This window comes from Hippocampus guttulatus, chromosome 3 (assembly GCF_054856545.1).
Source record: "Hippocampus guttulatus isolate MCC_2025c chromosome 3, RoL_Hgut_1.0, whole genome shotgun sequence".
Classification (NCBI taxonomy): Eukaryota; Metazoa; Chordata; class Actinopteri; order Syngnathiformes; family Syngnathidae; genus Hippocampus; species Hippocampus guttulatus.
In genome coordinates, this window is record NC_141263.1 from 3872404 (window position 1) to 3899374 (window position 26971).

A 26971-nucleotide genomic window follows, 5' to 3' on the forward strand; every position below is an offset into this window, starting at 1 on the left:
TCTTGAGCCCCTCTGACCCTATGAACCCGCATAGGGATGGAGCGCGTAGGGGCAATAGTGTGTAATTAGATCACTTCAGATCAGATCTATAAGAGGCACCAAGAACTAAGCGGAGGCTCAGAGGGGGTCAAGCCTTTTTGCTCCATGTACAGCATTCCTAATTCAGCGTGGTTGTTTTAAAGTGGCTCTATAAATACAGTTGAGTTGAATGAGAATATACAGATAACAAGGTTGGTAATAATCTTTAATTGGCAATTGTGTCCAAAATGCGTAACTGATTTGAAAAAAGAAAGGGAGTGTGGGGTAGTTAACTTTTCGAGTGGCCCAACTCAACTTATTTTGTGGTAGTCAACAAATACATGCAGGATCACAGAGGAATCAAGCATTGTTTCCTGTATTTTAGTTCCTTTGTACTTCTTAATATTCCTCTCCTTCCTCTCCCTGATCATCAACCGAGTCTGCCCCAACCTCCTCGTAGTCCTTCTCCAGAGCCGCCATATCCTCCCTGGCCTCAGAGAACTCTCCCTCCTCCATTCCCTCCCCCACATACCAGTGAACAAAAGCGCGCTTGGCATACATCAGATCAAACTTGTGGTCCAGCCGAGCCCAGGCCTCTGCGACGGCCGTTGTGTTGCTCAGCATGCACACGGCCCTCTGAACTTTGGCCAGGTCTCCACCAGGAACCACAGTGGGTGGCTGGTAGTTGATTCCCACCTTAAAACCAGTGGGGCACCAGTCCACAAACTGGATGGTGCGCTTGGTTTTGATCGTGGCAATGGCAGCATTTACATCTTTGGGCACCACATCGCCACGATACAAAAGGCAACACGCCATGTACTTGCCATGACGAGGATCACACTTCACCATCTGGTTGGCAGGCTCAAAGCAGGCGTTAGTGATATCAGCAACAGTTAATTGCTCATGGTAAGCCTTCTCAGCGGAGATGATGGGGGCATAGGTAGCCAGAGGGAAGTGGATACGAGGGTACGGTACCAAGTTGGTTTGAAACTCTGCCAGGTCGACATTGAGGGCGCCGTCAAAACGAAGGGAAGCCGTGATAGAGGAAGTGATCTGGCTGATCAGTCTGTTCAGATTGGTGTATGTGGGACGCTCCATGTCGAGGTTTCTGCGGCAGATGTCGTAAATGGCCTCATTATCCACCATGAAGGCACAGTCGGAGTGCTCCAGGGTGGTGTGCGTGGTCAGGATGGAGTTGTAGGGTTCCACGACAGCCGTGGACACCTGTGGTGCCGGATAAATGGAGAACTCCAGCTTGGATTTCTTGCCGTAGTCCACAGACAGGCGCTCCATCAACAGGGAGGTGAACCCGGAGCCGGTGCCGCCCCCAAAGCTGTGGAACACCAGGAATCCCTGAAGGCCAGTGCACTGGTCAGCCTGGTGACACGGGGGGAAATGTGTTGGCCATCACGTTCGTCTTTGTTAATCGCAAGTCAATGTGCACTTCGCTTCTCACCAGTTTACGTATTCTGTCGAGCACCAGGTCAATGATCTCTTTGCCGATGGTGTAGTGGCCACGGGCGTAGTTGTTGGCTGCATCCTCCTTGCCGGTAATTAACTGTTCAGGGTGGAAGAGCTGTCGATAGGTTCCTGTGCGCACCTCGTCTAAGGGGAACAAACCAACTTTAGTTCACGTGAAGTGCAAAATTTACTATTTGAACACCTCCCTAATGAGGAGCGCCATCAACTGTTTTGTTCTGGGATTGGGCGAAGAAAATTGTTGGCCAACTCTGGTTTGATAAGTAAAATGGTAAAGTGAAAAAAAAATAATAGTACAGACAGCAAATGTCAGCATTGGGTTTCTTTTGGATGAGAGCTCTGTGTATCAAAACAGTGTGGTTGCTTGACAACATGGCAGATCTCTGGAAATTTGACCGTTTCAGGTCATTTGTGTGTTTGTTACGTTAATTTTACTACAAAGAGTGTCATAAAAAAACGAAAAGAGAACAGATTATTTTAATTTAGAAGTAGAACCCGTGCGGCACTGCACGATACGCGCAGACTAGAGGCTGCATTTTTTGAGAATCCCTCGGGGTTCCCATGGGATGGGAGTCAACTTTACCTTTCATCATAAGGTTAAAGGATGGTACAGGATAAAAAATTCATGGAAGCAAACAGGAGCGCGATTATCTAGCAGGGAAAACAATGTTGCACAAAATAGTGAGAGTCCATGAGGAGAACGGGTGGCAACAAATTGTTGATTAATGAGTAAAATGCAATATTATTGGCAATCATGCTGAACAGGAACAGGACGTGATGAGAGTTGTTTTCACCAGTTTTTTTTTTCCACGATGGGACAGGATTTTTTTTATCAGCATAAAAATCTAATTTTCAAGCGTTGTTTTTTTGGGGGGGGGGGGGGGGGGTCCAAAATACTGTAGGTTATTTGGGTGAAACCATCCCAGGTTCCTGATTACTAAAAATATGGAATAAGGTAGAACAAAATAAGTAATCCTTTATTTGGCATGCTCTGTGTTTCCATATCAGTGAGCCATGAAAGATGCTCGAAATTGGCTGGCACTCAACAGATTCCATCCATCCGTTATCTGAACCTCAGGAGGGTCGTGGGTGTGCTGGAGCCGAATCCCACCTGACTGGTTCTCTTTGTTTTAAAATAGCGGGCATTGAACGAGTTCCTACTTCATTCATTGATGTACAACAGTTCAGAGATGAGTTCGTTTACCAATGACTGTGGGCTCCAGGTCCACGAAGACAGCTCTGGGAACGTGCTTTCCCGCTCCGGTCTCACTGAAGAAAGTGTTGAAGGAATCGTCCCCACCTCCGATTGTCTTGTCACTGGGCATCTGTCCATCAGGCTGGATTCCATGTTCCAGGCAGTAAAGCTCCCAGCAGGCATTGCCAATCTGAACGCCAGCCTGTCCAACGTGCACCGAGATACACTCACGCTGCAGGGAAGGGAATATCATGTTAACTGATCGGGATAGCATTACTATTGAATATATTCTAACATATTTGATAAGGATTCTCGAAGTAATATTTGCTTGTGAACCAATTCAAATTTTTATCATTTCTGTTTAACAACTGCATATAATTTGCTGTGGTGACACCGGATGGGTCAAGAAGAAAGTCTCAACAACAGTAAGTTTCCAAGGGACTAATGGAGACTTAATGGTAATGTTTGTGATCATTTACCAGTAAATCAGTTTGTATGAATTACCCCAATGTCTTAGTTAATTGTTCACGGGAAATGTCTAACTTGGCCAACTGAGTATTAGTTCCTTTGTTACATTTCCCGCTGAAAGTTTCTCGAAAGTTGCTGCTCCACCACCTTTTCATCCTTGGTTCAAAAATTATGGCTATTTTTAGAAAGACCAAGAACCTCCCAAATGCGTTGGCAGTTTCTAAGCTTGAATTTCAAATCAAATGCTCCAAGGGAAATCAAATCACACTCACCATATTTCCTAAAGGAGAGGGGTTTCTGAAAGAAGAAGCAGTTTAGACAGGTCAGAACCATGTGCTTGAGTTCATTTCTTTATAAAGTGGCAGAAAATCTCACTGTTCGACTGTTACACAGTGATGCAGAGTAAACATGCTGCATTCAAAGAATGGGGAACGTCGGAACTATCCCGCTCAGATTGTCCCTGTTCCGACCACAAAGATGGTCTTATTCCGACAACTTCTCTGTTGTTCTGATTCATCACAATACATTGTGACCTCTGGCAAATCTTCAAATGATGCTTTAGCTATAAAGGAATCTTTTATCTTCCCAGCAGTAGAGTTCAACTTCATCTAAGGAGATAATGGCATATACTTCTGTTCGTACAAAATCTACAATACACACATTGCCAGTTTGTTAAGTCTTCACATAAATGACTATAAATCATAATACCACATAACATTGTTGAAGTTAATTTAAGCAGATGTGTTATTTCAGAAGTGTGTATCAAATTGGTAGCCCGCATTAACGAATGGACACCAAAAGAAGCAGCTCTGGCACCGTCCCTGAACCCAACGACACGATTTATGGCCATTTTGACATAATACTGTACATAAATTGTACCAACCTTTAGGGAAAAACCCCCCAACTGGTTTACAATTATTTTGTAATTTTTCAAAGTAGAGATGCAAGTAAACTGTTTTCGATGCTTTTTTTTCTGATTCCAATTCTTCTCTTTTTTGTAAACCCAACTGGTTTACAATTATTTTGTAATTTTTTTTAAACAGAGATGCAATAAACTGTTTTCGATGCTTTTTTTCCGATTCCAATTCTTTTTTATTCTCCAACACGTCAGGTTTTCACAATAATAATATATATAATACGTAACATTTATGAATTCAGGGTTAGGTTCAGTGACAGGTGGGTTTAATAACTTAGATCGCTTACTAGAAATCGTAGTTTTACTTGCAAACTGAAAAACAAGATGAAAATATCTCAAAAACCTGATGAGTCCGCCAAAAGGTAAAGCCGTTAAAAAAATCAGCATGAAAAATAAATTTGGGCGACATCAATCTCGGATTAAAAATTGCTGTTGACCAATTTAATGATTTTCAACTTTTGTTACTGTCAGTTAAGTATTCAAACTTGTAGATTTCTTTTTTTAGTGGTTTCTAATGTCGGGCTACTAATACTTTGTTTACGTAATCAACCACATACGAGTCATAAAGGACAGTAAATACAACATGTTGGAAGATTCTATATAGAGCGATGGTACTCGTTTTTACGCAATTATTCAAAACCATATTTGAAGAAAATACAAACAACAAAGCCTGAATGTTCACCACCGTTATCATTTTCTATCTTGTTGGAAATAATGGAGCTTACCGATAATCGACTCCCGAGCAATATCACCTTGACTGTTAATACGTGATATGATTTGACTCACTTTGTAAAAGAGCAGGAAACACTCTTATGGATACACGCTGACTTTGCACAAAGAAGTAGCACGCTCAGTCGTCTGTTGAACTCGGGAAGCGTATGCAAGCCCTGAGGAAAAGAGAAAAGAACGTCAAAAAGGCTTTCAGTGAGTGACGTCATCACCATGCGTTGTAACTGACAACACGCAACTGAGATTCGCGAACGTGCCAAAGACTGACGGCGCCCGACATGTCTCCAGTCACGCTTATTATGTCAAATATATAACGCCGTCATGAGGGATGCACGTATTCGGAAACAAACGTAAATCACCGCTGTATTAAAATTAACGAATGATTAATTAGTCACGAATAATAATAATTATTATTAGTTATTAATTATGTGTGTCACTTTCTGCCTGAAATTATTATGGTGGCAAAACGATTGCATCATATTGACAGCTGTGTTTAATATTTTACAGTAATTCAAGCAACCAAATGGGTGGACGTATTATCCATCCATCATTTCCTAATCCATTTATCCTCATGACTCATGAGTCATGAGGGTTGCGGGCAAGAGGTGGGGTACTCCCCAACTGACTGCCAGCCAATTGCAGGGCACACATCGACCTACAACTATTTGCGCTCACAACTAGGGACAATTTAGAGTGTTTTATTAACCTGCCAATCATGTTTTTGGAATGTGGGAGGAAATCGCAGTACCCAAAGAAAACCCGGGCAGGCATGGGGAAAACATGCTAATTCCACACAGGAAGGCCACAATCGAACCTTGCACCTCTGCAATGTGAGGTGGGCGTGTGAACCAGCCGATCACAGTGCCACCCGGCCTACATATTACGACGCAGAATTTTTCTAAAATACTGACAACAACCTCAGTAAAACAGTTGCAGTTCAGCAATATTCTTGGGATTCCTCATGTGAATTGCTCTTCTGAGGCCATGCCAAAGCATCGGAATGAGGTTAAGGTCATGCAGGACTATGACGAAACAACTCCGGAACCAGATATGCAAACACCTATGTACCTTTCAGGAACATTCTCAATATTTTGTCAGGAATACATGCATCTCAGCCAAAACAAAAGTGTAATTCGACCTTTTACCATCTGTAATAGTATTTGTTGTATTATATTGCAACGAAGGCGGCCCGGTAGTCCAGTGGTTAGCACGTCGACTTCACAGTGCAGAGGTGCCGGGTTCGATTCCAGCTCCGGCCTCCCTGTGTGGAGTTTGCATGTTCTCCCCGGGCCTGCGTGGGTTTTCTCCGGGTGCTCCGGTTTCCTCCCACATTCCAAAAACATGCATGGCAGGCTGATTGAACGCTCTAAATTGTCCCTAGGTGTGAATGTGGGCGTGGATGGTTGTTCGTCTCTGTGTGCCCTGCGATTGGCTGGCAACCGATTCAGGGTGTCCCCCGCCTGCTGCCCGAAGACAGCTGGGATAGGCTCCAGCACCCCCCGCGACCCTAATGAGGATCAAGCGGTTCGGAAAATGGATGGATGGATGGATGGATGGATTATATTGCAACGGGCGGTCCGGTGAGCTCGTGGTTAGAGCGTCAACCTCACAATGCAGAGGTGCAGGGTTCGATTCTGGCTCCGGCCTCCCTTGTGTGGCGTTTGCATGTTCTCCCCGTGCCTGTGTGGGTTTTCTCTGGGTACTTCGGTTTCCTCTCACATTAAAAAAAACAAAAAAACATGCATGGCAGATTGATTGAACACTCTAAATTGTCCCCAGGTGTGAGTGTGAGCGCAGATGGTTGTTCATCTCTGTGTGCCCTGCGATTGGCTGGCAAGCAGTTCAGGGTGTCCCCCGCCTACTGCCCAAAGACAGCTGGGAGCATACTCCAGCACTCCCCGCGACCCTTGTGAGGATAAAGCGGATTGGAAAATGGATGGATATTACGTCTATTTCCTTTATGGTTCATAACAGGATCTCATTAGTTTCACAAATTGAAAATGTGTTCTTAATGCCATTATTGTTTCTTTTTTTTTTTCTATAGTCACCTACATTGTAAATACGTCTGCTTGGTTATCTCAACTTAATGCATAAATGTTCGACGGAACTGCGTTGCTGTGTGAACGCAAAACAAAAACGTGCCAAAGGTCGCAGGAACTTCCTGTAAAGGAGTTGATAAAGGATGTTACCAGTTTGTGGCATGCGATATTTACCAGAATCCACTAGATGGCAAAATTGACCCGTTTCAAATCCCGGAATGCTCGAACCGAGTCACTGAACAATTATTTATACTACTGATTTGAATGCGAATATTTGGCATTCAAATCAGTAGTATAAATAACATCCAAGTGGTTTTGACATGGTACAGCTAACAGGTGTGTGCTGGTGACTACCATTTAACAAAAGAAAAAAATTACATTTTTGAACACGACCGAGTATAAAAGGATGTGCTAATCTGTTCAACCACATTTCAGTTCTTAATTTTGACTTCCCCTCAAGAGAATGTATATGTATCACTTGAGTTGTACGGGTTAGTCAACGAGTTAGTTGATATTGTTTTGATTTATTTTGTGTAGATTTTTTTTACGTCACAAAAACCTGAAGAAACCTGGCGAGCCTCTGTTCCTACTTTTGCCACTGAGCAGCAGTCTTCACACGCTTTAATTAAGCCATTTGGTGGTTTCTGGAGGAACACTCTTGACACACAAGTTTTTCTTTTTTTCCAAAACCTTTCTTTGGGTTAGCCGCTGTTCCTTTCGTGCACGTGATTCTCAGGCAGTCCTGCAGTTGCCAGTGACCCACTTGCCTGAAACACCAGAGGAATACGAGGAAAAGGGGAGGTAGAGGTGAAAACGTGGGAGAGTGCGATGATTAATGTGCTTTTTGAAGGAGAGCGATCGGAAAAAAAGGAACAAGGACATTTGGTGGTGGAATGAGAACAAGCAGGATTCACGAAAGGGGCGTTCAATAAATGACCCCCCCCCCCCCCCATCTACATTCTAAGATGTCAACAAATTCTGAAGCATGCTGAAGAAATTACTTCGAAGAGGCGATCAAATAAATGAAACTCCCAAAATATTGTACATAATTACAGATAACACTCACTTTGTCTCCTTGTGACACATTGTGACTTATTGTGACAATTGGATTATCACAATTTAGTAATTAAATTTAATAATACAAAAAAGACCGTTTTTGCTCATCCACAGGAACTTTTGCCCAACTGCTGTCAAGATGATGAAAATTAAGGCACTGAACCACCAATTGAGCAATGAAAAAATTTGATGTGACATTTTTTGAAAAATAGTTTTACTTGCATAGTATCGTTTTATTTTTAAAAAGTCACTCAAGGGTTGATGACCACACCACGACCTTCAGGTTGAAAAAGCCACTCTACCACCTGAGCCATGCCAGTCTTACACTGTAAACGATGATTTTTACTGTCAATAATTTCAAATGCATTGGCCCTGCCCATCGACCGTACTCACCAAAATCTAATTTTGACAGAATTGATTGATGACCTCTGATTCTGTGTGAGGGCGGCACGGTGGGAGACTGGTTAGTGCGTCGGTCTCACAATGCAAAGGTGCAGGGTACGATTTCGATTCCGGCTCCAGCCTTCCTGTGTGGAGTTTACATGTTCTTCCCGTGCCTGTGTGGGTTTTCCCTCAACTCAACTCAACTGTATTTATAGAGCACTTTAAAACAACCACCGCTGTATACTAAGTGCTGTACATGGAGCAAGTATCATTTATAAAAACAATAAAACAATTAATAACGAAGACAGTAAAAAGCACAAAACATTAAAAGTAAGACCAAGTCTGAGTCATGCTGAGTCAAAAGCCAAAGAATACAAATGCGTTTTGAGACGAGTTTAAAGATGGGAATCTCTGGGTACTCCGTTCCAAAACAAACAAAAAATGCCTAGCAGGTTAATGGAACACTCGAAATTGTCCCTTGGTGCGAGTGTGGATGGTTGTGTGTCTGCGTGTACCCTGCGATTGCCTGGCAAACCAATTATTTTGTTATTTTATGCCCTTCACTGAAGCTGTTCGCGGCCCGCTGGTCGAGTGGTTAGCGCGTCGACCTAATACTGCAGAGGTCATGGGTTCGATCCAAGCTCCGGCCTTCCTGTGTGAAGTTTGCATGTTCTCCTTGTGCCTGCGGGAATTTTCTCCAGGTACTTCAGTTTCCTCCCACATTCCAAAAACACACATGACAGGCTGATTGAACACTTGAAATTGTCCCCAGTTGTGAGTGTGAGCGCGAATGGTTGTGCGTCTTTGTGTGCCCTGCGATTGGATGGCAACCGGTTCAGGGTGTCCCCCGCCTACTGCTCGAAGACGGCTGGGATAGGCTCCAGCACCCCCCGTGACCCTTGTGAGGATATGATGACATATTGATCTGATGTGTGCAGATGAGCATTCATACTGCAGACGCATTGCATAGATATCCGATTTTTATCCACATGTAGAAAAAGCCGAGGTCAGAAAAATATGGTAATTGTATGTTTTACACTGCATGAACCAATCTGATACGTGTCGCATATGGGAAAAACAGAATTTAGCTGCAGTGTGAATATAGCCTAAGTCCATCCATCCATCCATTTTCTGATCCTCTTTATCCTCACAAGGGTAGCGGGGGATGCTGGAGCCCATCCCATCTGTCTTCGGGCAGTAGGCGGGGGACACCCTGAACCGGTTGCCAGCCAATCGCAGGGCACACAGAGACAAACAAACATCCACGCTCACACTCACACCCCTAAGGACAATTAAGAGTGTTCAATCAGCCTGCCATGCATGTTTTTGGAAACTGGAGTACCCGGAGAAAAGCCACACAGACACGGGGAGAACATGCAAACTCCACACAGAAATGCCAGAGCTGGGATCGAATCCGGTACCTCTGCACTGTGAGGTGGACGCGCTAACCACTCGCCTACCGGGCCGCCCCATAATACTTCCAGTCTGTCATATAGTACTTGAATGAGTAATCTTTCATACAACTTGTTAAACCTCGTTCTGCATCAACTGTTGATTTTTCTGTCGTCGGTCAATGGGGAAGAGCTGCACACCTGTGAGACATTGTGTCTCACTTCTCATTGTTCAATTGATTGTTACTTGAACAATCCATATACAGGTACCAAGGCTGGTCTTCGAATGAAAATTCTTATGACTTACAATGTGAGAATTGTTCCACCACCGTGCACAGAAGAGCTACTGTAGGCAATTCAGACAATCAGAGACAAGTCAGCGCTGTTCACTAATGATGATGAAGCACCATACGGAGGTTTGCTCCATGACAGGAAATCAATGAAGATTCTCTGTGACACCAAAAGTAGAAATAAAGATTTTTAGATCTCAAGGGAAATATTCAGATAAACCTGTGGGGATGCATTCATCAGTGGCCCCACTTTGATCTCATCCTCCCAGTAGGATCAATGGCGTTAAGTGCCATCGTCATCACAATTGGGTTATACTTTGCATGATTAATGTCTGATGGTATACGATGTTTTCATTACACCTTCAGTGTGCCGGCTCTGTACTATGAGTATTGTAACATTTTGAAAACATTATTTGGTGTTCCTTCCATTTGGCTTAGTGATCAAACTACCTGCTTTTGGAAGTACCTGTAATGGTTATGAAGGCTGAAATGGGACCAACGTATGTGACATAAATGCAAACCAATGGCCATAATTGCAATAAAATAAACTCAAAGAGTTTCAAGAGTGGCGTTATTCCCATCTGAAATAATGATGTGGGCTGTCAAAGCTGCATGTTCACATGCAGGAGCTTTTATAGATTTGATGTTATTTAATGATGCCTTTTTATAGCCAACTCATTATCAGGCACTGCATTCAAGGCCCTCATCAAAGTGGTTGCCTATGCTTATTTTGACTGAAAAGGCTTCTCTTGGCTCTTACACCACTTTGCAAAGACATTCAGGCACGGGTCATTCCATTGTTCTAAATTGGAAATAAGAGCTCAATTTTGGCCCACTTTTGAAGTCTTGAAAATCTTTACAAATTGAAAACATTTAAATATGTTTTGTTCTTTTGCTCAATTCTTTTTGATGACACTGGTCTTGCTAGTAAAAACAAAAAACTATTTTTATTTTACTTTTTCACATAGGATCAGAAAGGTGTGGATTTTTTTTTTTTGGTGCCATGATAAATTCAATTGTCATTCGATAGATATGCAAAAAAAAACAAAAAAAACAGAAGTGAGAAGGGGGGAGCAAATACTTTTTCACGGCACTGTATATATAGTCACAGCTCATTCATTATCAACCTCTTTTGGTTTGTTTTTTGCTTGTTTTCTGATTCTTGAACTTACACAGTATTTCCAAACAGGGCAAACTCTAGCAGATTTCTTTAACGTAGCAAAAAGTGTAATTGATAAATGTTTATTGGTTCATTGACTGTACTGTAAAACTAAACAAAATATAACTTCAACTCAACATCTAACTAATTCTAATTGTTTTTTAAATTATTTGAGAAATTTTCAGCTGATTACCAATCACAAGCAGTTAACGTGATCACATACTCGATTGTAATTGTCAGAGATTTTCTCAGACAAAGTTAAAGAAATGACTCGGCACACAGGAAAATTGTCTTCAATATCGGCGGAAGCAGATCTCTGAGAGCGAACGACGGTTAGTTGCTCCGCGATCACACTCCAGCTCCCTTCCCGCCAATTCAGACTTTTATTGTAACATACAAGGAAAACACTGCCCCCGATATTTGCATACCGCACCCCCGGTCCGGCCCCTCGGTAGTGATGGCTTACCTGTTTTAAACATTGAACCACCAGTACATTGGCGCCTTTTCTGTCTGGTCTACATCGAATTAACCATGTTGCAGACTTTGCGGATGGCCAATGTCGTCTGGGCGCGACAGGTGTTCTCAACTCGTCTTTTGTTGTTCAACCGCTGTTCCCGAATTATTCATTCCCCTTTTGTGACCGAGTGTCGCCTTCTCCCCTGTGGTTGTCCACCTGTATTGACGTGCTAATTGTGGACTTCAACAGCCCTCCGGCCAGGTAGCCGGTACCTTTATGCACAGGCATTTGGGGGTGCTAGATACGCACCCAAACGTTTCGATGTGTCCAAATTAAAATGAAACTTTAAACATGATACAATTTTGCTCATAGATTCCTCTAACAGTAATACAGTGTAGGGCAACATGAATGTTCTATGCCATTGAACACGCGATAGTTACATATTAAGTCATAGCATGTGCTGCGTTTGGACCCTGCATTGCGTCACCGCTCTCCTTTGCCTCCTATCCTCTTTTTAGCCCTTCATGTTTTTTTTTCCCAGAGTGCCCTATATTGTGGCCCACTTTGCAATTAGGTCTGCCGCTGCTGTGTATGTGGATGAACAGCCAAATAGCTACCCCCCCCCCCCCCCCCCCCGCATGTGTTTTGATGTGTTTTTTTTAAAACCATACACTGCCCATCCTGATATTTCGCCCCCACCCTCCATGACAAATTTTTTTGATTGTTGATTTTTAAAGTTGGAGCTTTCAAGCAAACAACTTCCAAATCCCTTGCCATTTAAATCAGGCTCTTAAAACAATTATTTGACGCCCAGTAGTTGCGTCAGGAAGTTAGAGATGTGGCTTATTATAATGAAATGAGTCTGTTTGGCCCACATCAGCCCTTCATGGACATCTAACAGGAAAGGCAGTTGGCTATGATTAGTTGCCATGACAACAAGGTCTTCCCTCGCTACCAGTTCAAAGCCCCATATTCCTCCAAGCATACATAAAACAACGTTTCCGCATCACTTGATTTACGGTAAAGTGGTGGACTTTATTTATTCGCTGATGTGCTGAGAGCGATAGTAAATCATGCTGAGTGCAACAAGGAACGTATTTGTGGAAATCGTATGTTGTCCGTTTGGTAGGATGTGGAAAGTGATAAAACACACAACCAATTAGATTTTCATGCAAACAACACGGCTGTCGTTCATTAAATTCCTTTACACAGGAAGCAATTTGACAAGAGAATGTGGTGTCGAATGACGCATATCTTCTATTGGTCCTTCAAATTTATAAAGCTGAAGACTAGATTTCAAGTAAAATTCAAATAGCATTATGTGTTTCATTCATCGATCTGTACGATCTTCACGTCTTCTTTTCAAGAAACGTGAATTGTGACATGTTCTTCGAATTTTGTTTGTAAATCGCTGATCTGGTGTCCGGTTGCTGTCCAGACATGCCTGTCACTTTGTCCAGGCCTGCTAAAGGGACATTCCAGAGTGTCTGGCTCAGGAACATGTCACCATGGAGGTGTCCAGAAGGCATCCCAAACAAATGCCTGAGCTGCCTCATGTGGCGCCTCTTGATGCAGCGGTGAAGTCGCTCTATTCTAAATCCCCTCCCTTCTTACTTTGTCTCTCAGGGAGAGCCAAGACACCCTGAGGAAACCCGTCTCAACTGCCTGTATTTGTGATCTTCTTCTTTTGGTTGCTGCCCTACCGATTGTCCCCGTCGAGGAGCTTTTTAGCCACCTCAATGAACTCAGCGACATACAAGAAAGAGCCTACCATGTGCTGTAGTTGCTGTAATTGAGACCTGGAGACCTGTGCATGGTTTTCGATTCAGTGTGACATGGGATAGCGGGACATCATAGCCAACCTACCCCCCCCCCCCCCCCCCACCCCCCAAAGGAAAAAAAAATTCCACTTCATGTGCTTTCATTATATTTGAGGTTAGACATGCATGTTTTGCAATTGAGCGTGCTTCTCGTCTACTTTGGTAAACTACATCCACACACTTGTCGCATAGTGTGGCCGCATGTCACACTTCGACAAGTGTTATGACACTCTGTCGTAAAACAACGGAAGTGTCATGACGTTGGTGCGTGTTGTGATATCACTAAAGTTCTTGTCTGTGTATTTGTTGGGCCATGAAAAGAAAAGTAAACGGAACTAATCGGTTTAGCCCTTACTAACCATGTCACCCAAGCCTGTATTTGTAGATATTTTTATGGAAGAAAAAAACCCCCTCAAGACTCCTGGAGCAATTAAATGTAGGGGTTTTTCTTATGATTGTTCATCTGGGAGTGGAAGCCAGAAAAGAAGTTAGCTGAAGACATGGTAAGAATTAAAAAGAAGAAGAAGATGACCAAAAAAAATAAATAAATGAACTCCCTCTGTAATGTATGTTGGAGGCAAACCCGGGATCACATTCTGTGGGAGTCTCGAACAATCAAAGCTCTTCTGCTTCATCATGGCTCACTCTTTGCCAGGGGCACGCTTGGACAATGGAGCAAAATGAGGCAGTTGAGAAAGTGAATTTGATATGTAAGGGTAAAAATAACTGCCACCTTCTGAGGGAAGCTGACTGGAAACAAACTTGAGACCAGGAACACTGAGGAATATGTTTGAGGAATTATTTTGGGCACAGATGGGGAGAGCAGCCACTCTTCTCCTCATTTGAATTGAAAACTATTTAGGTTTAGTCGTCCATAATGAATTGGGTGCAGCATTTTTTCCATCTATCCATAGATGGATAGATCTTTTTAGATACTGTAGATCAGCGGTGGCCAACCCACGGCTAGCCAAAGAGCCACATGCGGCTCTTTGGCTAGTTCAATGCGGCTCACGGGCTTTCACATGACAAGCATCGGAAACGCCTCAGCGGTGGCGCTGCCATTCAAACAACGGCGCTATGTGCAGCAGAACTTACAATGTCAGCCCATCATCAATCCCGTTACTTGATTGACATACAGGGGCAAACAGTCAGATGACAACTATCACCACTCATGCACAAACAACGGCGCTAAGCGCTAAGCTAGTCAGCGAATTACCTTTGATTTTAAGGCAGGTGTGCCCAATACGTCAATCACGATCCACCAGGAGCCAGACTGGTCCCAAGTCGACCGCGAGGGTTGGGAGGAGGAAATGAGGGGGTAGGGGGGGCTTTGTGTGTCTGCGTGTTTCGATTTCGTTCATGTTCGGTGACATTCCGGCTGTCGCTCATCTTGGCATGCGTACGTGGGTGCGTGCATATGTGCACGTGTGCGTGGTTGGACGCCCGCGTGCGTGCGCGTGTATATGCTTGCACGTGCGCAATCGGGTCGATGCGGGAGGTTCGTCGCTTCAAAAGTCGATCTTCAGACAAATATGTAGCAAGCTGACCCAAGTAGTAAGTAACCACTGCAGCTCGCGTGCAGACAGTGCCTGCTTTGAGTGGCAACAACGGAATACAAGCCAGATTTCAAGAGGATTGTTCAAGAGAAGGAAAGCCAAAGGTCCCTGCATAATGTGGCTCTTTTCAGTAACACGGTAAAATGATTGGCTCTTAGTCTCTGACTGGTTGGCCACCCCTGATGTCGATAGATACAGTTTGATAGATAAAAGTCTGTCATATAAGGATTTTTTTTTCCCGATTCATACATTTATTTTTTAACCTGTCAAGTGTTAAGTAACAGTTTGTGTCCTGGTGGTAGTATCAAGATGGGAAGAGCATTGGGCTTTGTCGTGTGCTCAAGAGTTGGGTAGAAAGGAGAACACTGTACACGCCTCTGACCAGTTACAATCCGCAGTATCCACTGCAAGGCACCATCTCCAGGTAGTGGAGCCGTTTAAGTGACAGATTACCATCACAGCCCTGCTCCACTGACAGACTGAGGAAATCCTTCCTCTCTCATGAAATGCAGCAGGAGTACATAGTGTGTAGGAGTGAAAATTATCATAACATACATGCGTACTGTGCATATCTGCGCAGCGAATATCATCCAAAACAGTCACTATCCATCCCTTCAAGGGCCTTTCCATCCATTTTCTAATCCACTTATCCTCACTCGGGTCATGGGCGTGCTGTAGCCTATCCCAGCTGTCTTCGGGCAGTAGGCCGGATAAACCCGAACTGGTTGCCAACCAATCGCAGGGCACACAAAGACGAACAACCATTCGCTCTCACAATCACACTCACTAGGGACAATTTACAGTGTTCCATTAACCTGCCGTGCATGTTTTGGAATGTGGGAGGAATCCGGAGTAGCCGGAGAAAACCCACACAGGCATGGGGAGAACATGCAAACTCCACATAGGTAAAAATGTTTCATATGAAGTTTAAATTGGCTTATAATAACCAGAATCCTGCTCCGCATAGTGGCCAAGGTTAGAATCTAATGCAAGTCGCTTCCACTCCTCCTGTCTATAAATGCGAGGAGTTGTCATTTTTCTTCTTCTTCGTCTCCTTTTCTTCTTCATTCCCCTCATCTTGCATTCCTAATCTTAATTGTTTATTTACATAGATACGAAGGGACCCTGAGAAACATTGTTTATCAGCCAGTTCAAAGAGAAAATGCAGAGCAGAGCCTCACTGGGTGGAGATCTTACAGTTAATTATCATATTTTGCCCAAAGATTAAGTCAGCTTTATAGTTTATTTACCGCCCACAGGAAACTCTTCTAATAGGATACTAGTGCAAGGATTGCAAAGCTTTACAAAAGAAATCTTTTATTTCTATCGGTTTCTTCTAGGTCAATGAGCGCTGAATACATTTCTACACAAAACACCCCCGGACACTAAAAAGAAACATGGAGGGCAGGGCCAGGGCCTTATTTTTGATTCTCTGATGCAATTTTTGTTTCCTTCTTATTTAATATATATGTAACATCTGGAGGGGTTTTTTTTGTTTGTTGTTGTTTAAAAATGTCAGAAAAGTAATCACAACAATTGCATAACACGATAAGATCGAAGAAAGTGACAGTTATCAGATGTCTTCCTACATTTACTTAAGCTTTTGCATTGAGAGGGTTTGGACTTCATTCCAAAGGTAGTGCTGGGCGATGTGGAAAAATCTTCGATCATGATGTCGGCTAGTTTATATCACGGTAACGATATGCCGTAAATATGTTTTTTATGATTATTGAATAAACATATAACAATCATAGAAAAGTGTGACAGTATTTGCTTACACCAGAGAGAGACCAGTCTAGGATATGAAATGAAGGGATGCTCAGCCCCCAATAATTCTGAAGAAGTCAAATCATTTTCAAACCTCATACTATTTTTGAATGCTATAAGTGAATGAAAATCCATTCCTGCATTTTCTGTACTGCTTGTCATCATTCGGGATGCACGTGAGTTGGAGCTTATACCTGCAGACTGCGCAAGCTGCAGGGGGAAGACCCTAGTATTTTGAAGTACTGTACAAGGTTTCGGCCCAACATCAGAAATTGGGCCGAAACATCGGGGGTCGGGGGGTATACACAGAATAATAAAACCACAGAATTTGGCCCAGTGTGATCCCCTCCCTCGACTCCCGTGTGATTAAACTCAACAAATTTTTAAAAATTGTGACGTGATACAGAACCACAGCCAATTAGAAAACAACAGAAAAAAGCTGAAGCTCATTCAATTATATAAATTCAATTTAAATGACATGATTCTAATTCTAAATTAAAAGTAGAAGAAATTTAGTGAACAACTCGACTGAGAAAATTTCATTGTAATTTCAAAAATTAATTTGAATTGATCTGATGAAGAGCACTTGGGTCACTGGTGTAATTTATGTTGTTCCTTCTACCTTGACTAATGCCATTTATTTGTGGAAACAACAGTGGAGGAGCAGAAGGATTTTTATTGGAGCTACACAACAGGTGTGCGCTGTGACGGACTCGCGACCAGTTCAGGGTGTTGTCTGTTTTCCCCCCGAAGCCAAGTGGGATAGGCTCCAGCACCCCCGCCATCCTGTTCAGAATAAATGGTGTTGAAAATGGATGGATAGATGGATGGGTGGATACAAAACAGGTTGAAAAGCAAAGCACTGACAAACAGAAGCATTCGGAAAGCATAAAAGGAGAAAATGTGAATGCTATGAGAGGGAACAAACAATCCCCTGTTCTTTTCTCCAATCCAGTGTGTAAGCTATGTACTAAAGTCATCTGTAATGGCCACTGAGTGAACTGAAACTAAAAATACAGGTTTCCTCCAAGGAAGGAGAAGAGAGAGCCACCCAGTCAACTGTTCTCAGTGTGTTAAGTGATGATTTCAGAGAAGGAAAGCTGAAAGAAGGCTTTGAAAATCACACACTTCTTATCCCAACTTGAGTCTGAGCTATTTGCAAAATAAGGCATATACTGTATATATATACTGTATATACAGTATATTTATATATAGTGTGTGTGTGTGTGTAATACAAACACACCACCAAATCCTGGCATTCACAGCTTACCCAAGGGTAGCGCCAGGCTGTTGGAACTGGCTGCCTGCCACTGTTGCCATGAACAGCATCTTCCAATTCCAGCTTGTCGAGTGGTTGTCATGGTAATGACCATTTATTTGCAGGGGGCACCCTTGACTCCACCATTTCTGGGACACACACGGACAGCAAGAGGAAGTGAAAAGGAGAGAGAGGACACAAGTTCTCAGATCACCTGTTTGCTCAAAGGGCAGGTTACAGATTTTTTTTTTAATGATGCAGAGTCGTCAAAACTGTTCAACATATATTTAGCCGTCATTATTCCCCCTGATCTCAAAACATTAAAAAAAACCTTTTTATTAACGTACCATGAAATCAATTTCCTACAATGTTTATACTGATGATGAACAAAACCAAAATCTACACTTGTCATGACACTGTGATTGGCAAGTGACCAGTCCAGTGTGTGCCAGCTACTTTAAACTCTTCCACAAAGTTCACTGGGACAGACTCCAGCTCACCCACAACCCAGAACAGAATAAGTGATTGTAAATGAATAAATGAACACACTTGAAATGTGCCTGCACCCTTTTGAAGAAACCATCGATCCATACATTTTCTTTACCACTTGTCTTCATTAGGATGGCAGGTAATAGATACAGGTATCAATGCCAGTTGACAGGCAAGAGGCGGAGTTCGACCTGGACTGATTACAAACTGTATTGACAAACAACCATTAAGACTCATATTCACACCTGAGCAATTCAGGGTCTTGAGCCAAACTGCATCCTTTTGGAATGTGGGAGGAAGCCAGAATAACATCAGCAATGATAATAAGTCACATTTGTGTAGCACCTATTTTTCTAAACAGAAATGACATTCAAGATCATTTGGCTCAGCAGAATGTGTGTGTGTGTGTGTGTGTGTGTGTATGGGTGTATATATACACACACACAGGTATATATATATATATATATATATATATATATACAGGTTTCACAATAAGAGCATAACTCCAATTGTTGGCGTTACACACACTGCACTCATACTGCCAAGGAATTTGTAACCATTTTTAATCACACACAAAGTAACATCCACATTACTGTGGAGTTCATTAAAAGAACACGGATACAGTATTCTATCGATGTACGAAATATAAATAAAATAAACAAAATACATATATACGTAGCCTTCAGGGCTGTAAATTAAGTTTCACAACGGCAGTCACCCTTTCACTGGTTGGTGTCATCACCTCGTTTCCTGGCCACCATCCTCATCCCCCCTGGCCATTGACACGCTGCTCTCAAATTGGCCTTCTAGATTTGAGCCTTCAGCTGATATTCTCCATTGTGATGCAGCGAAGGAAGAAACTGTGTAAATGTCTCATGTCAACATCCCCGATACTGATCCCCTGTGAATTGCTCACTCGCAGCATCCATTGGATGGAGGAGTGACCTCTGAACCCCCACACACTCTCCAGCTTCAAGCAGAAAAACAAATCCTCAATTGGATTGAGGAAAGCAGATGTCTGTGGCTCGTAACGAATTATAGCAAAAGTACGACAGTAATAAAATAATTTCAAACCTCTGATGCTTCACCCTTTCACGCACCCTGTAACCTGATAACATGATAAGCTGCGGTTGAAAGCGTTCACGAGGGGATCCGTGCTGGATTTGGAGTGCTGTTTTAGAAATATCAATACCATTTGAGGTTTGAGGTGACAAAAATAGAGTAGCCTATGTTCCTCGGGCATGGATCCACCTGTGTCTGGTCCCTCCCTCTCCGCTTCTCTCCCCGCCAACCTTCCAGATCACTGCAGCGCATCTGTTCCCGTGCGCTCACTCAGATCCTCACCGGTCGTCAGTTTGGTGCTTCTCATCGAATTTCGACGCCGAGACAGTCGAGTTTCGTGCCGGCAGATCGAAGTTTAAAGCCCCTCCACCCGCTTCTTCCTCCCCATCCGTTCTCGCTACTCTCGGTGTGCCCAGAACGGAGCCGCTCGTTTCCATAGCAGCGCTTTCCGCGGAAGTTTGTCCGGGTGCCTCCGGAATCTGGGATCAGAAACAATTCGTCATGTTAAAAGAATAGAGAAAAACTGGACGAAAAGACAAGTGATTAAAGCAGGTCGAGTGGATCAAAGACAGCGGCCAAGGTAAGCGTAAATAACTTGGTGCTTGAACTTGTGGTTGTGACAATAAAATTCGCTCGCTTTCTTTTTCCATCGACCTTGGATTAAAACATTGTATTATGTTTGGGTGGGGTTTTGTTAACATTGAAGTGCTTCAATGATTCTTATCTTAAGTGGAATTTGACAAGTTGCGGAGCCGAAGATGTCAAGTCATTTTATTTATGAACTCCTCATCGTGGAGTTGAGAAACGGCATGCTTGCGACGACGATGCACTTTAGAACAAACTCCCGAAAGTTATGACAGCTTGTTTTCTGCCTCTTCTTGCTCGAATCTATGAAGCTCCTGGCTGACAACAAAATATCAGCATAATTTACAGTCGCTAAAACGTCCAGTCCAAATACGAATTTGTGGCCATGCAATCGTAGCTAAAACGTGTGCACGAAATACGAATATGTGACAACGAAGGTACAATGTCTTATTAATTTATGGTTTTAATACCATTCCCATGAACAACAACTTAGGCAACCAGGTGAGCAAATAGAGCAACTCCACGAAAAACATGCAGGTGGTCCCGACGGTCATACCTCTGCGTGTAAAGCATCCTGGCTCCCAATAGTGTATTTCAATCCCTCTTGGTCGTAATTATTCCTAGAAATACCAAATTTTCGAAACCTTTTTTAGCCCGCCCCCAGCCTAAAATAAAATTGTATCATGCTATTCTTGTCGAGGGGTGTAGCTATTATTTCAGGGTGGGATGGATGTAAATTTCTAAACCAACTCATGGTCATACACTCACATTTACTGGAAGTGTAACTCAATTCCCAAACTGTCAAACTCAGGTTGAGGTAAAAGGCAAAAACAGTATACCAAAAGAAGCAGTCTGCTGAATGTAATATCTGTTGTCTTCCGGGAAAGCATAAATTTTGTTTTGCAAAGCAAGATATTTGTTAGCATTTATGAACATTTATCAAGACTTGTTTCCTTTTTTCTGATGTTTTAAATCAAACAGTCCCTAGTTATTCCCAACATTTAAAAGAGTGTCCCATTTTTAAACAAAAATAAATAAATAATGAAATATCTCGTTTCAAAATCAGAATAAGCGTTTGTGAACATGGGTCGACAAAATATGAATCAGTCCAATTCACTCGTTCTGACTGAAGTCAATTCAAGTAAACATATGCTTTCATGCATCAACATCAATAATAATTATCATTGAAATAGTCTGAATGAGAAAGTAAAGATTGGAAACCAAACAAAGAATTGAGTTGGCTTCTAGCATTACATTTTTGAAGCAGGCTTGCCTACTGTAGCTGTCGCATCAGCAAAAAAAAAGGAGTCATACACATTACAATTTTTAACCACCCGTATAGTCTGTGGCGTTTGCTCATAACTCTGTGGGATGATAATAATGACACGAATTTCTGATTCGATTCACAGTATTCCTTAATGATTCCTCTTAATCGATCATAAACTGACAAAATTATCCATTTGTACGTTTTTTTTAACTCAATGGTTTTAAAAAAAATCTCTTTTTTTTCTTTTGCCTCTTGCAATCCAAGCATTCAAAGGATTTTGCTTCAGCCGCCGTCTGTGTGGCCACAGATCCGAGGACATCCTCAAAATCTTGAAAATAGAGATCTAAAATAAAGAGAGATCTAAAACAGGAAGGGTATCGCTCTTGAAGAAGCCGAGTTTCCAACCCCCGTTCCAGACTAATGACTAGAAAATAGAAACAATATCTAATTGCTTGATTGACTTACTTTAGTGCATTTAGTAAAGCAGATTAAAGTAGAAGGATTTCAAGGCAGCCCTTGTACCCTTCCATATTTCTGTCGGTGGCCTTCAAATGAAAACGTTTGCCATAAGCCATCGTGCAACTCCCCTATTGGGAGCTCTATTCCACATCTATTCGGTTTTGGTTTCTTTAACCAAATCAACATCTCCCTTGAATAGATGCATTACAGTTCATAGATGCTGTTCACACATAAAATTGTGTATGAACTTTTATTTTTCCCAACTCATTTGCTGCAACAGCACTTACTGAGGCATGCAGGCAGCCTTTCATATGAATTGAAGCGTGAAGTCTCCACCGCCACTCGGATGTTATAAATGAGTTCCTGGCATAGTATTAAGATAATCTACGATGAGTAGAGAGGGTGTGTTTTCTGCTGTTGAGCGTACTTACACATTGGCCTCACAGTGCAAAGGTGCACGGTTCGATTCCGGCTCTGGCCTTCCTGCGTATTCATTTGCTTGTTCTCCGGGTACTCCGGTTTCCTCCCACATTCCAAAAACATGCATGGTAGGTTTATGGAACACTCTAAATTGTCCCTCGGTGTAAGTGTGAGTGCAAATGGTTGTTTGTCTATGTGTACCCTGCGATTGGCTGGCGACCAGTTCAGGGTGACCGAAGACAGCTGGAATGGGCTTCAGCACGCCCGCTTCCCTTGTTGTGAAGTGTATTTGAAAATGGATGGATGGATTTAGACCAGTGGTACTCAAACGATGGTAGACAAACCTTTGGCTGTATGTGAAGGCACTTCAAGGCGTAAGTAGGATTGTTTAATATATTTAAAGTGCAAAAAACAAAACAAAAATAACCATCTTGAACATCATAACCAACATTGAGAAAAAGGTTTTGATGGTGAAAGAATTTATATGCAAAGTATAACTCCAGAATTTACAATTTTCAAATTTGACCAAACTGTATGAACCTTGAACAATATACAGTACAAGCATGTGTGTATTTGTGCATGTGTATGCGTGTGTGTGTGCGCGCACGCGCGTGTGTGTGTGTGTGGGGGGGGGGCATATCTTCCCCCCGATTATAGCTAATGACAATTTTTACATTTGAGAAAAAACTATATTTTGAGTTGAGTTTGAGAACCAACTAAAAGTGTGTTCACACATTCACAATATGTCGGAGAGAAACGGCTCTGCCAGCCTGTGAATTATAGAAAAATAAACACCACAAAATAATATTTTTTGATTGCTCCACAGTGTGTTTTTTTTTTTTTTAAATATCTTCTTTGCTCTCCCAATGGGAGAGGGAAGGGCCCTCTTGATGGATGCATGATCTGGACATCATAGATATATGCAGTCATAATCAGTGGAGGAACAGCATTTAAATACCGGTATATTGGCATTAACAGCAGTGTTAAGTTTTGAGTAATGAGGTTAATCGAATGAAACACTTTTCTTGTCATTGCTGCACTGGCACCATTACTGACAATGTAATGTGCCACATTCCTTCAGCATTTCAGCAATGTTTTCTTGATGTACATTTCCAGTCAACGGCTGCCTCGACTTTAACCGTCAGCCATCTGTAATTCTCAGTTCTATAGTACAGTATGTCTTAGGCCCCATCCCACCTTCCCCCCACCTTCTTTCTTCTTTTCTTGTTTTTTTCACATTGGCTGATCACTCATCAACAGCGGTGCTGCCATCTAAAGGTGGCTAAATAATTGCCTCCACCCTTGAAGACTTCAGAAGAGATGGCCCAGACGTTGGCCCACTCATCAACTCATCAACTCATCTACTAATGGAGCACTGGTCCACCCATCCTGTTAAAAAAAAAAAAGAAAAACGGTTTGACAAACACATTCGTAGCGGGCATGATGATTTTGTGTGACGAATATATTCGTCAATGGCATTGAAAGAATTAAGGGACAGCAGATGGCCCTCCTTCTCATTTTCGATTTCAAGTGATTTGAAGAATTCCAAGAGGAATGGTTGGAGCGCCTCTTACTTGCTGCTCACTGGTGGAGGCTACAGCTGCGCCATCTCTCTGGTGGTTGATGCTGCTTCCAGTGCTGTATTTGGTAACACCGTGCGTTATTCTTCTTAGTGGAAATTGTGCCTCAATGTGCTTTAGGCATTGCCTTGGGTTGTGCTGCCAAAAGTCAGGCAACTTGAAATTGATGCAAAGCAGTGCATTTCCTTTGGATAGATGTATCACTGCAGACTCAGGCAGTTGTTTTACATTCTCTGCCAGTTAAGTTTCAATCACATTGTGGATGTCATGTGTGTGTGTGTCAGAAAAGCCTGAGCGTGTGTACATGTGGTTGGAAAGTTCTTCCCTCGAAATGGATACTCCTGCATGTTATAGTTTTTCCAGTGGCTTCTCCAATCCAAACTGGACACCAAACTTAAAGAACCATGAAATCCCAGTATGTTTATGTTTACATCTTTAGATGAAATGCACTTCATGATCGGAATAAATATCAGGTTATTGTCGACACGGTAATTAACATGACCCACATTACTGGGAGCTATAGCTGATGCCCTGCTGAAATGTCTCTTCCATATGAAGCCTATGATGCTACTTTTGCTTGTAGTTTACATATTTACCTTGTCAATATACAGTATATGGTTTGGTTTTTATTTCTTTACATCCATCGATTATCCAACAAGAGAAAATTGTTTAATTGCTAGACAAACATTTTTCATCAAAGACTGTATCACTTCTAAAACCCATCCGTCCATCCAGTTTCTGATCCGCGTATCCTCACAAGGGTTGCGGGGCTTGCGTGAGCCTATCCCAGCCGTCTTCAGACAATAGGCGAGGGACACCGTGAACCGTTTGCCAGCCAATCGCAGGGCACACATAGACAAACAACCATCGGCACTCACACTCACACCTAGGGACAATTTAGAGTGGAGTGTCCAATCAGCCTGCCATGCATGTTTTTGAAATGTGGGAGTAAACCGAGTACCCGCAGAAAACCCACACTGGCACGGGGATAATATGCAAACTCCACACAAGAAGGAATCGAACCCTGCACCTCTGCATTGTGAGGCTGACACGCTAACCACCGCTGCCCTAAATGTTTTGTATTAAATGTTGTTCTTTTTACATTTACATTTTACAAAATTTCTCCACAGAATTGTGAAAGACTCCTCTCCAATTAGCGTAAACCCTTAATTTCAGTTACTGCTGCCAAGCTTGGCACAACACATTGTTAGGTTCGGACCTATTATTACTTATTCACATTGGGACAGGTAGGCTTGGATTTTTTTTTTTTTAAAGTAAGTAAGTAAGATATCCTTTATTTGTCCCACACTGGGGAAATTTACAGTCTACAGCAGCAAGATTGTGGGTAGATTGTTGACTTGACTTGACTTGACTAGAAAGAAGAAAAAAAAAACACCGTTCAATTAAGTGCAATATAAATACAAATATGGATAAGGTCGCAGTGCTATTTACAATTGTTTTTCACATAATTTAATTATTATTATTATTTTTTTTTATTCAGCAGCCTGACAGCAGTCGGTAGGAACGAACGGCGGTATCTCTCCTTCTTGCAGTGCGGGTGTAACAGTCTCTGTCTGAAGGAGCTACCTAGAGCTGGCAGGGCGGGCTGGAGGGGGTGGGAGGGACTGTCCATCATAGCTTTTAGCTTAGTTAGCATCCTCCTGTTGCCCACCTCCTCCAGAGTGTCGAGGGAGCAGCCCAGGACAGAACTGGCCTTCCTGACCAGTCGCTCCAGTCTCTTTCTGTCCCGGGCCGAGATGCTGCCTGACCAGCAGACAATGCCATAATGGATGGCCGAGGCCACCACCGAGTTATAGAAAGTCTTAAGGAGTGACCCCTGAACCCCAAAAGACCTCAGTTTCCTGGGTAGGAAGAGTCGGCTCTGTCCCTTCCTAATCAGGGTGTCCGTGTTCGTAGACCAGTCCTGTTTGTTGTTTAGAAGAACACCTAGGTACTTGTAGGTCACCCTCTCTATGTCCGTACCCTGGATGTTCATCGGTGCAGGTGAGGACTGTTTCCTGCAGAAATCCACAACCAACTCCTTAGTTTTCCTAGGGTTGATCTGGAGGTGATTCTGCTGGCACCAGTCCACAAAGTCCTTCGTCAGTCCCTTGTACTCCCGATCGTCCCCCTCTGTAATGAGGCCAACAATCGCAGAGTCATCAGAGAACTTCTGAAGGTGGCAGTTTGGAGTGGCGTGTCTGAAGTCCGAGGTGTAGAGGATGAACAGGAATGGAGCCAGAACAGTCCCCTGCGGCGCTCCAGTGCTGCAGAGAAGCCTGTCCGACTCACAGCTCTACACCCCTCACGTACTGCGGCCGGTTTGTGAGGTAGTCTATGATCCATGCTGTGAGATGGTGGTCCACTCCGGCGTTCTGCAGTTTGTCTCCCAGTAAGTTGCGCTGGATGGTGTTGAAATGGTGTTTTTTGTGTGTGTCTCAATAAAATATATTGGCATTTTGAAACAGCAATTTGTATTTCCTTGGGTTGTCTCTGTGTGACAATAAAATTGGTTTGATGAACAAGAATCTTTGTGTTTGATAAATATGCAAAGGACACAGACATCAGGAAGAGGGCTAATATTTTTTCACGGCACTGAGATAATATAATTAAGTATTTCTGATCTCATTTCTCAAGACTTTCTTATTTCACTGTCAATCAGACAGTAAATCAATGAATAAATATTTAAAAAAAATCAGGCACAATTCTTTTGTCCAGTATGCCCCCAGCCACACTCTCAAACTTGCATTTGTATTGTGTGTCTCCCCTCCATCTCCTGTGAATAGCTTGATCATAAGAAAAGCACAAGCCATTGTGCAACTTAAACTGGAAGTGAGGGTGGCAGCCCCTCAAATGAATGCAATCATCATCATCCCTTCGCTCCGCGCTTCTCTTTTGTACATACAATTGCGGCCTGAAAGTCCATTAACCTGCCATTCCAATTCGAAATATGGCACAGAAAACACAGATTGCAACTGCGGCTTAAATTACTTCATTCTTCTTCTTCTTCTTCTTTTTTTCGCTTCCCCACCTTGCTTGTTGTTGTGACGTGCCATTTGAAGATTTGAATAGTATTCATACTTACTGTGGCATTTGTTCATGGATAATGTCAACATGCATCACTGGA

General features: G+C 42.7%; 1 protein-coding gene across 1 annotated transcript; it reads right to left on the bottom strand.

Annotated features, from left to right (window-relative positions):
* Positions 1-223: 223 nt before the first annotated feature.
* Positions 224-5020, bottom strand: LOC147207174 (tubulin alpha-1C chain-like). The gene is made up of 5 exons (XM_086106936.1): positions 4863-5020; positions 3433-3457; positions 2702-2924; positions 1475-1623; positions 224-1395 (listed from the first exon to the last, which is right to left on the bottom strand). Exons 1-5 carry the CDS (start codon positions 5018-5020, stop codon positions 418-420), a joined length of 1533 nt encoding a protein of 510 aa, XP_085963062.1. The 3' UTR covers positions 224-417.
* Positions 5021-26971: the final 21951 nt, after the last annotated feature.